This window comes from Arachis ipaensis, chromosome B7 (assembly GCF_059453495.1).
Source record: "Arachis ipaensis isolate K30076 ecotype BB chromosome B7, ASM5945349v1, whole genome shotgun sequence".
In the NCBI taxonomy this organism is placed as follows: domain Eukaryota; kingdom Viridiplantae; phylum Streptophyta; class Magnoliopsida; order Fabales; family Fabaceae; genus Arachis; species Arachis ipaensis.
Genome location: NC_142442.1, coordinates 3,438,584 through 3,449,129, shown reverse-complemented (window position 1 = coordinate 3,449,129; position 10,546 = coordinate 3,438,584). Strand labels below are relative to the sequence as shown.

Here is a 10,546-nt window from a genome sequence, read left to right as displayed (position 1 = left end):
TATTTGGTTATTACTTGTGGTTTTATTTTTAATTTGATTCTCACCGTTACCGTTGATATTCTGATAATTTTTAATTTAATATTTAATGTCATAAAGTTATAAATTTCTTCTTTGAATTATTGTTGATACAATTAAATTTATTATTAATTTTTAATGTATACTTATTTAAAAAAAATCTAATTATACTTTTTAATTAAAGTATTATGTTTAAAATCTTAAATTTAAATTCAAATATACTTTTTTTTTTTGAATTTTTACGTAAGTAATTGGGTTTGAGAATATTTTTTAAAAATTTATATAATTTATAAGCTATTATGCTAATACAAAGGATTATAATAAAGTAAATAGAATTATCAATCTTATTAAGATGTGAAGTTATTTATTCTATTTAAAAAAAATGTAATACTATTTAAATTTTAGAAAAAGTATAATAAAATTAATACTGTTTATGATGAAACTAAAAAAATTATTTTTAAATTAACAAATTTCTATATTCCTAATAGAAAACAGAAGTTAAAAATTATTTTTAAATTAATAAATTTCTATATTCCTAATAGAAAACAGAAGTTTGAGTAGAAAATTTTATTTAAAAATTTAAAATTTATACTAGCTAATTAGGAAATTCTATTTAAAAATTTTAAATTTAAATTTCTAATACTAATTTCTAATTAAGTAAGTTTTTAACCATTTCGATTTTTAAATTTAAATTTTTTTACTTGTCATATTTATAAATTTTTATTATTATCTTTTAGATTGTCTTTCCACAATAGAAGTACTTTCATCTTTTTCTCTCTTTTTAAGTATTTTTTCTAAATTTATGTAATTTATAAGGTTATTAATTTTTAGATTGTATTTAATTTTATTTATTTTTATCGATAAATAATAGGATTAATAGTATTTATGACGAAACTAATAAAAATTATTTTTAAATTAACAAATTCCTATATTCTTAATGAATAACAAACGTTTAATTAAAAAAGTTTATTTAAAAATTTTAAATTTGCACTAGCTAATTAGAAAACTCTATTTAAAAATTTAAAATTTAAAATTCTAATATTAATTCCTAATGAAGTGGCTTCTTAACCGTTTTGATTTTTAAATTTAAAATTTTTTATTTGTCACATTTATAATTTTTTTCTATTTATTTCGTTTACATTGTTATTTTTTAGATTATTTCAGCACAACAATAGAGGTACTTTCATCTTTTTCTCTCTTTTTACTTATAAGTTATTCATTTTCAATCTCTTTATTTAAGAAAATGAAAAAAAAATAATTTTAACTATAAGTTGAATTTATTGATCGTGAGATTAAACTTATATTTATTTGAAAAAAGGTACTTTTGTAAAAAAATATATATTATTTTCCGTAAAATATGTTTACGTAACTAAATAAATGAGAATAAAAAAGAAATTAAAGCAACCATTGAAGATAAAACCTGTGCAATTTTACATATTTATCTTTTTTTACGCTTTTGTACAAATATTTACTTTAGATATAACTAATTTATCTATAACTCTTTTTTCAAATTTGAAATGAAATGTGTAACAAGGAGCACAACATTATATGCCAATTACTTTTCTAATGAAGTTAGTAAGATACTACGTTGTCGATAAATTTTTATTAGCTTTTTGATATAAAATTTAGGGTAAAATTAACATGCTATTATTACAGTTATATATGTTCTTATTTTTTTATGTCTCCCTCCTTATGGTTCAAGAATATTATAAACTTCAAACTCTTCTATTTATATTTTACTTTGAATAAAGATAAAATAACATATTTAACACGTTTATTATATAACGACGATAATAGTGTTATACTAAATTAAAAAAATATATGGTTATAAAATATTATTTTTAATTTAACTTATCAAATTTAAATATAAGCCCGTGCATCGCACGGGTTTAACACTAGTATCTCATAAAGGGCATAAAGCCGCAGCAATGATCTCTAATGCACTTGAGCACAAGATTATTACTTTGTAGTTACTTTGCTTTCACAAATGACGGTTTTACCATTCAACAACTACCACAGATCTATTACGAATCTACGATTGTTCATGTGATCCATGTGTATGAAAAAGGCTTGATGATGAATGATTATTTAAATTTTTAATCGAGGCTTTCTTTTATATAAAATCAAACTAAATTAAAATTCAATCATCATATCATTTTGTACATAATTTTACACCAAGTGTGTGACAATAGTATATTATTTTTGAATTGGCCGAGTAGATATTCAATTGTCTATTTAAATTTTAAACAAGTGTAAAAAATTCGAATTTTATCGTATGTACAATATATTTGTCAGAAAATAAAAGTCAGATATTAATAAATCAATTTTTAATCTATTAAATTAAAAAATATTATAAAAAATAAAAAAATGATATCTCTAATTATTGATGTAGACATAATTATTAATTGGGTTTATTTTTTATATTAAATTTGGTGTATTTTACTTTTATATACTATACTTAAATGTACGACAATTTGTAAATGAAAATCAGACTAATTTGGTGTAGAAAACAGATAATAAAATAAAATTAAATATTAAATATTAAATATTAAATAAAATTTAAAATTTTTTCAATGTTTAAATAGATCTGTTCGATTTACTCTAAAATAATATTGTATTATTAAAAAACAAAATTACACCATTTGATTCTAATGCCATTAATTTAAAAAATCGAATTTGTCTTATACCGTATTTTAAAAATATTATTGGTATGGTAAAATTAGTCACTAAATTTAACTATAAATGTATTTATATAAATATATGTGTAGTTTAATTTATTTTTAATGTATATTTATATTCTAACATGTATTTTATACTAGTGACTAATTTTAATGACTAATTTTAATATATAGGCAGCATAATTGCCATGTTTTTGTGTAACACTAAAACTCCGAAACGACTAATATATTCATTATATTCTCTTCTCGATCTCATAAAAAAAAAGAGTAAAATAACAATTAGATCTTTAAAGATTTTGACTTTGGACTAATTAATCTTTAAAGAAAAAAAAATTCTGTCAATTTATCAACTAAAATTTAATGGTGATGCTTATATGTACTATTAATTACTCTAGCGTGTCTATCTATGAAAAATAATCATATAGATAACAATTTTTGGAACAAAACTTTACCTGTTTTAATAGAATTTTTGATAAATAAAGGGTAATTGATAAAAAAAAATATAAAAACTCAAAAGATAATAATTATTAAATATTTTACGGTCTAAAACTACATTGTATTCATACTTATATGATAATAATGAGACATATATCACTATAAATAATGAAATATATGAACCATTTCATTTTATGTCGTACTATTTATTCACAGAAAAATATACATATTTACTGTTTGCTATATTAAAAATTTAATTGATATTTAAAAAAAAAAAACTAATTATTCCAAAATCAATCTCTTCAAAGATGAGAAAAAATTTTGCCCAATAATAATAATGAAGTGAAAAATATCTTAAGGGTGATTGAATAATGAACATAAGAGCTAAGCAAATAATTGGATGGTTGGGTCCGTTACCAAAACGAAGAGAGAGGCAGAGCAGTTCCACGTTCACACTCTTCCTTCTTGCCATGTCCATGGCTTCCTCGAACAAAACGTTATTGCTCAGCACCTTCTTCCTTCTCATCATCATAACGGCTCACCAAGTTTCCACCTTGAAATACCCATTTCACCCTCGGGACCTTCTCCCTCTGCTCCCAAAGCAACTCTCTTGGCCGATCCTCAACTCTCTCCACAGTGCGGTCGACCTTCTTCCGGTCTTCGTCGGCGCCGCCTCTAACACCTCCTCACCGGATAACTCAGTCGAGTGGAAAGGTGCTTGCTTCTATGAGAACAAGGCTTGGATGGTGTTCCATAACAATAGTCAAACCCAGTATGGCGGTGGCACCCTTCACTTAAAGGTCTCCTTTTTATTTTTATTTTTTCTATGTATTATTAGCTTTTGTTTTAGTTTAACTCCTTCATGTGAATTTCAAGTTTTGGCAATCTAGGCAGATGGTATTTATTAGAGAGAGACAGAGAGAATGAAAATCTTGAATTTGAGATTTTAAGATAGGTCTTATGGTAAAAATTGTAGTTTACTAGTTGAATTAGATCGATGAATTAAGCAACCTTGTTTTTGCTGACGTTATGAAATCTTAGTATTGACTGGCATATAAGATAAGCATTAAGTAGAAATTGATCATAATTTTTTAGCTATTTTGTATTTTCCCCCCATTCAGTTGGAAAAGTATAAAGATAATCCTGTGGGATTTTGGTGTGCCTGAGAGTATTTTCAATTTTCAACATATTAGGGTGCCTAAATGAGGAGAGGGTAACAGACCTATTATGGAGTTTTGCTTCAGATACAAGTTTGTGTTTGAGTAGTTTTTGGTAGAATTTGATTGGAGATATTGACATTTGGAAGGTTTAGAAATTTTCCTTTGGTGGTCATCTAGATTAGATTGCATCAAAAGAGAATGAGGTGACTCGATTTACAGCAAATCGTTATTTTGATAAGTCATTATTACTGTATGCAGTTCTATGTTTATATTTCTATCACCTTCTGATTTTACCCATGCAAACATGTCTTTGGTCGTTGAAGGAAGCTGACTTATTGCTGTATCTATATGCTTATCTAGGTTAGCGAAGCTCATAGTTGGACATGCTTAGATCTTTATATATTTGCTACCCCGTATCGAGTAACATGGGATTATTATTTCCTTTCACGGGAGCATACACTCGAGTTCAGCGAGTGGGAAGGCAAAGCTGAGTATGAGTATGTAAGTGGCCATCGCTCCTCTTTACACTATCATTGAGTACGGTGTTGAAATACGTGTTTTGGTTTTAGAGATACTAACTCTCTTTGTCAATTAGGTGAAAAACCATGGGGTATCAATTTTCCTTATGAAAGCTGGGATGTTGGGAACACTTGAAGCACTATGGGAGGTCTTTCCTTTATTTACAAATACTGGATGGGGTGAGAACTCCAATATCAACTTTTTAAAGAAGCATATGGGAGCTTCTTTCGAAGCACGTCCTGAGCCGTGGGTTACAAATGTCACCGCTGACGATATCCACTCTGGTGATTTCCTTGCTGTTTCAAAGATCCGAGGTCGTTGGGGTGCTTTTGAGTCTCTAGAGAAGTGGGTTAGTGGAGCGTATGCTGGACACACTGCCGTTTGCTTAAGGGATTCCGATGGAAAGCTTTGGATTGGGGAGTCAGGACATGAAAATGAAGAGGTAAAATATTTAAGTTGCATTATCAGTTTACATATCATTTGTTATATATTGTTGTTATTTCTTGATAATTCCATGACTTTCCAATTATACTAATCCTTCGCAATTTGAATATTTCTTGAAATCTGTATATATAGCTTTGAGTATTTTTTTTTTTATCTTCAAAGAACATTTTCCATTAACCATGTCTTCAACAGAGTAGTTAAGCCTACATTTTCAATTGCAGGGAGAAGATATAATTGCTTTGATTCCATGGGATGAGTGGTGGGAATTTGAGCTGAATGAAGATGACTCCAATCCCCATATTGCACTTCTTCCTTTGCATCCTGATGTTCGTGCCAAATTTAATGAGACTGCTGCCTGGGAGTATGCAAGAAGCATGGAAGGAAAGCCATATGGTTACCACAACATGATCTTCAGTTGGATAGACACTTTAACCGGAAACTATCCACCTCCTATAGATGCTAATGTGGTATTAATGAAATCATCAATTCTTATTAAATTGTGTTAGATTGCATGCAACCTTGAGTTGTTTCCCCCTAAATTTGAAGCCTTATCTTTTCCGACAGACAGAGAATCATCATACATAACATTGATTTTTGCAGAAATTTGGCATGAGCTTTGACACAAATTATACAGATAATATATTTTTTTTTCTTCAAGTACTGTATCATCAGCTCATATGTGTCTTATTGTAATTGCTTGTCTGCTACCTAAAAAGGTCTTTGCTTAATTCCAAAAACAAACAAAAAGTGAAGGATAAATTTACAAAATGTAAACTATGTCTCATATTTGTTTTAGCTACATGCTACAAATCGTACGATTCTCATGAATGAGTCTTTTGTACTTTGTTCCTCTGCAGGTTGCTTGTGTTATGACAATTTGGAGTCAACTACAACCTGCATATGCTGCAAATATGTGGAATGAAGCTTTGAACAAACGATTAGGCACTAAGGTATGCCTGTTTTAGCAGAAGATGCTTGTGATGTGATCTATTGTATATATTAGTACACCATGGTCATTTTGGATTCGTATGTATCAGTATATTCAAGATATTGTTAGGCACCTAATATGAAAAACTGAACTGTGTAATATTTTGGTGTATCAACAGGGACTTGATCTTTCACAAGTTTTGGTCGAAGTTGAAAAGCGTGGATCATCTTTTGAACAATTGCTGACAATTCCGGAGCAGGATGACTGGGTCTACAGTGATGGGAAGTCAACTTCTTGCATTGCTTTTATACTTGAGATGTACAAAGCGGCTGGATTGTTCAACCCAATTGCTAGTTCTGTTCAAGTGACAGAGTTTACAGTGAGTTTGTCTATGAAGTTAGAAAAACTTCTTTGTAGTAGTTTCTTGACCAAGTGCACATGGACTTACTTTTTTTTATGCAATTAATGCAGATAAAAGATGCATACATTCTGAATTTTTTCGAGAACAACTCTAGTCGATTGCCGAATTGGTGCAATGATGGAGACACTGTGAAGCTTCCATATTGTCAGATCAAAGGAAAGTACCGAATGGAACTTCCGGGATACAACAGCATGGAACCGTATCCTCATATGAATGAAAGGTGCCCATCTCTTCCCACAAAGTACTACAGACCTGAAAACTGCTAGGAGTCATCACTCATCATCTCCACTCCATGGGATGATTCTTTCACCAGATTTTTTCGCCTCTTAGATTTGGATCATTTAGGACATACCAGATGAATTATTGATATTGGTTGTAAACATATGTTGAAATAAGAAGTTATCAACAGTTCAACATTGTAGATGTTCTTGTATCAGAAAGTTCATGTATCATGGATTATGATTATCTTTATAGTTTGTAGCCAAATTTGAACATGTAAATATATACAAATTGATTGCCTTTGTATCATGCAAAATTTATTTAAATGTCTATATCAGATACAAAACCTGTCCCAAGTCTTGCAACATTTTCCCCCTTCCATGATTGATTTAGCTACATTTTTAGTTGGAAATGGTTGGATTGTGAGCTGTGAAAAATGGCACATTTGTAGATGTCTAGTTGACATTGGTTCTTTTCCCGTTTATCCATTTCTTCCCATTTAAACAAACGCAAAATATGGTTAAGTTTCTTTGTATTCTCTTAAAAATGTAGTTTTAACTTCTAACCACATCAGAAAAGTGGAAAAAAATTCTTCTTTAAAATGCATAATTAATCATTCAAATGATTTGAGAGTGAAAAATTGGTTTATTATGAACTACTCTACTCGTTGATCAATTCTAACCAATTAAGTATTCTTATTGTTATATATGGTTGTTTGCCAAGTTTAATAGGGAATATACAGAAAGCATCATTAATTGTAAACCGACCCTATATCCTCTTCACCTCAGCATTTATTTGAAAAAAGTACAAAATCATATGAAAAAGCCAGCTTGAGTTTAATTTATGTGGTAACCTGCCAACAATGGCTTATTTATGGTACTACAGTTCTTGACATGAAGGTTTAGTCTTTAAGGAAGATTTTTCCTTGGCCAAATCTCAATTGGAAGCCCTTGAGTTGGAACTGGCATTGGATCTCTACTGAAGTTATCGTCTGCACATAATTTCCAACTGAAGCTTGTCACAAGATAATGGATTGAAACAAGAGTTTCAATCCTGGCCAACTCATATCCTGGACATATTCTTGATCCCCCACCAAATGCAATGAAGCAGTATGGAGGAATAGACAATTGGTCTTCAAATCTACTTGGATCAAACTTTGTTGGCTCTGGGAATATGCTATTGTCCATTTGAGTCATTGCTGTAACCCAGAAGATCTATAAACATGAAAAGTTATAGAAAGATTTTTAGTCACTGACATGATTGAATAACTAATAATATAACGAAGTTCATTGATAACTGTCACCCTTAAGATTAGTTGGATGCAGTTTCTCCCAATGGTAAATCTAAATCTTTATTAAGGGAACTTTGAAATTGCACATTGGTGTTAGAAAGTTTGTCTGAGTGGTGATTGTTTATCTTACTTGCCACCCTTTGGGAATAATGTATCCATCATATTCAATATCTGTCACTGCCTTTCTGAAGCTACCAAAGATGGGAGGAAACATCCTAAGAGTTTCCAATGCTACTCTCCATGTGTACTTCATCTTTGCAAGGTCTTCCCAAGTTAGAGGCTCTCTTGATTGCTTGCTTTTTGCTATCTCTTCTTGTTCTGCAAGCACATACCCAAATACATACATGTCTTATACTAGTTTGAGTGAAGTACCAAAATATCCTCCGAAAGAGAACTTTGCCGGCGAAATAACCTGTTAAAAAATGAATATTCATCTGATATACCCAAAGATTAGCTCTATTTGACAAAATCACTCAATCGTACGTCAGACTACTTTTGGTTGGCGGAAATGCTTACATGCCATCTGGTTATTCACAACAATGTAAGCAATTCTGTCAACTGAAATCTAGGATTGAGTGAATATGTCAAAGGAAGCTAACCTTTTGGATATTATCGGATGAATATTCAATCCTCTGTTGATTATTTTGTCAGTGAAGCAATCTTTCGAAGATTATTTCAGCAGAAATATGCCACCCTTTATGTTACACACAGAATCATCTATTCATCATATTCATACCTTGAAGAACTGCTGCAAAAATTGCAGGTTCATTAGCTAAGAGTCTGATAAGGAAAGTGATTAGAACAGATGAAGTGTCATATCCAGCAACCATGACAAGCATGCTATTATGAATGATCTCCTTCTCAGTGATAACCTGTTCATCACCAGCACTTTGTATGCCAATTAAGCAAGTGATCAAATCTTGGTGAGTAGAGGCTTGATTTCGCTCAAGTTCAACCCTTTTTCTGTCCACAATCTGCTTCAACATCTTCTGGATCCTTGCACTTGCTCTGAGGCTGCGATTGTAGCGTGTGAACGGCAAGTTAATAGGAATTGACCACATTCCTTTGATCATTGTATGGAAAGAAACTAGGAACTGATCTCTCTGCTTTCCAGGCTCAAGACCAAACAAAAGAGAGCAAATTATGTTGAATGTGAGTGTCTTCATCAGAGGTAACACCTACCAAAATAAACAAAAAAACAGAAGGTTAGACAATATTTTCTTCCAACATTGATTTGCCTCCTACAATCTGCTAGAAAAGAAGGAACACTCTAAACTTGCTTTTTGTTAGGATTTGAATATCTCTTCTTTTCCCTCTCTACATGACATTATTAGAATATTTAGATTGCGTTATTGTACAACTTGGTTTTTCTTTCATAGTCACATCACATACCTTAACATTCTGTTTTCCCTTCCAATGCATCTCAAGGTGCCTCCTAACTTCTCCATCAATCTTCTGCACATACAGCTTCAAGGATTCTGGCTTGAGGAACGACATGAGCGCGCTTCTGACTCGCTTATGATCTTCGCCATTAAGTTCAAGTATGTTCCGATCTCCCAAGATCATCTTAACGGACTGTGTTTGCTGGTTAGCAATTGTGCCTCCATTGTTAGAGAATATGAACTTGTTTGCAGCCTGTCCATAAATCAAAACAGCTGGTGTTCCAAACAAGTTTAGCTTAGAAACAGGACCATACTTTCTGATCCTCTGTTCAATCCATTTCTCTGCATTGTTTGAACGCATAGCTCTAAGAAGGCCAAGGCTTTGACCAATGATTGGTATTCCAAGTGAACCAGGTGGGACCCTTTTGGATGGCTTTCTTCTTCTGATCAAAAGAAGAAGAACTGGGATTAGTAAGAGGAGAGTAGCAAGGAGAACACTCATGGTTTCTTGGATTCTAAAGATTCCTAGCAGTGTTTTCTGTTTCAGTGATGCTTTTTATAAAAAAAACAAACTACTCTGAGTAGCTGCAGCCGGCTGTGTACACCTTCCATTGAATCTTTTATCTTTTAAATGATCGAAACTCTAGTAGTTAATTAATTCTAATCCAATAATGTTTTGACACATGGTATGATCTAATTTTATTATTGATATATGTTTGGCAGTTTAGCTTTTAAATATATGGTTTCTAGCTATTTTATTATACAGGTAATCATCACATCATTGCTGGTATTTTTTTTTCTTTCGTCTCTTTTCTCTAATTTTCAACTTTCAAATCAATGCTCAAGAATGCTCAGGATGTCAAAATCTCCATTTATTATAGAGTATGGGTGTTAGAACATAGATAAGAACTGTGAAGAGGATATGTGTATGTAAATAGGCAAGTTCTTCAAAGGCAAAGGTTTCTTGTGCCTACACTATTTTGTTGTTACTTGTTAGCTTTGTTCTCTTTATATTTGAGATTTATAACAGTTTACAAAGATTTAAGTACCTAAA

The 10,546-nt window shown here is 30.9% G+C and overlaps 2 protein-coding genes across 2 annotated transcripts; one reads left to right on the top strand and one right to left on the bottom strand.

Annotated features, from left to right (window-relative positions):
* Window positions 1-3,461: 3,461 nt before the first annotated feature.
* LOC107609316 (uncharacterized) lies at window positions 3,462-7,165 on the top strand. Its single transcript, XM_016311228.3, has 7 exons — window positions 3,462-3,928; window positions 4,649-4,789; window positions 4,884-5,249; window positions 5,473-5,718; window positions 6,109-6,201; window positions 6,358-6,558; window positions 6,651-7,165. The coding sequence occupies exons 1-7, from the start codon at window positions 3,500-3,502 to the stop codon at window positions 6,864-6,866; spliced, it is 1,692 nt and encodes a 563-aa protein (XP_016166714.2). The 5' UTR covers window positions 3,462-3,499; the 3' UTR covers window positions 6,867-7,165.
* A 408-nt stretch (window positions 7,166-7,573) lies between these two features.
* Window positions 7,574-10,098, bottom strand: LOC107609841 (cytochrome P450 716B1-like). Its single transcript, XM_016311887.3, has 4 exons — window positions 9,503-10,098; window positions 8,847-9,288; window positions 8,241-8,428; window positions 7,574-8,033 (listed from the first exon to the last, which is right to left on the bottom strand). The coding sequence occupies exons 1-4, from the start codon at window positions 9,992-9,994 to the stop codon at window positions 7,728-7,730; spliced, it is 1,428 nt and encodes a 475-aa protein (XP_016167373.1). The 5' UTR covers window positions 9,995-10,098; the 3' UTR covers window positions 7,574-7,727.
* Between the last annotated feature and the right edge of the window lie 448 nt (window positions 10,099-10,546).

Coding starts and splice junctions, on each gene's coding strand:
- LOC107609841 (XM_016311887.3), bottom strand. CDS start 9,994: ATGAGTGTTCTCCTTGCTACTCTCCTCTTACTAATCCCAGTTCTTCTT. Junction 9,289..9,502: donor AGGGAAAACAGAATGTTAAG/GTATGTGATGTG, acceptor TTATTTTGGTAG/GTGTTACCTCTGATGAAGAC. Junction 8,429..8,846: donor TTTTGCAGCAGTTCTTCAAG/GTATGAATATGA, acceptor ATGTGCTTGCAG/AACAAGAAGAGATAGCAAAA.
- LOC107609316 (XM_016311228.3), top strand. CDS start 3,500: ATGAACATAAGAGCTAAGCAAATAATTGGATGGTTGGGTCCGTTACCA. Junction 5,719..6,108: donor CTCCTATAGATGCTAATGTG/GTATTAATGAAA, acceptor GTTCCTCTGCAG/GTTGCTTGTGTTATGACAAT. Junction 6,202..6,357: donor ACAAACGATTAGGCACTAAG/GTATGCCTGTTT, acceptor GTGTATCAACAG/GGACTTGATCTTTCACAAGT.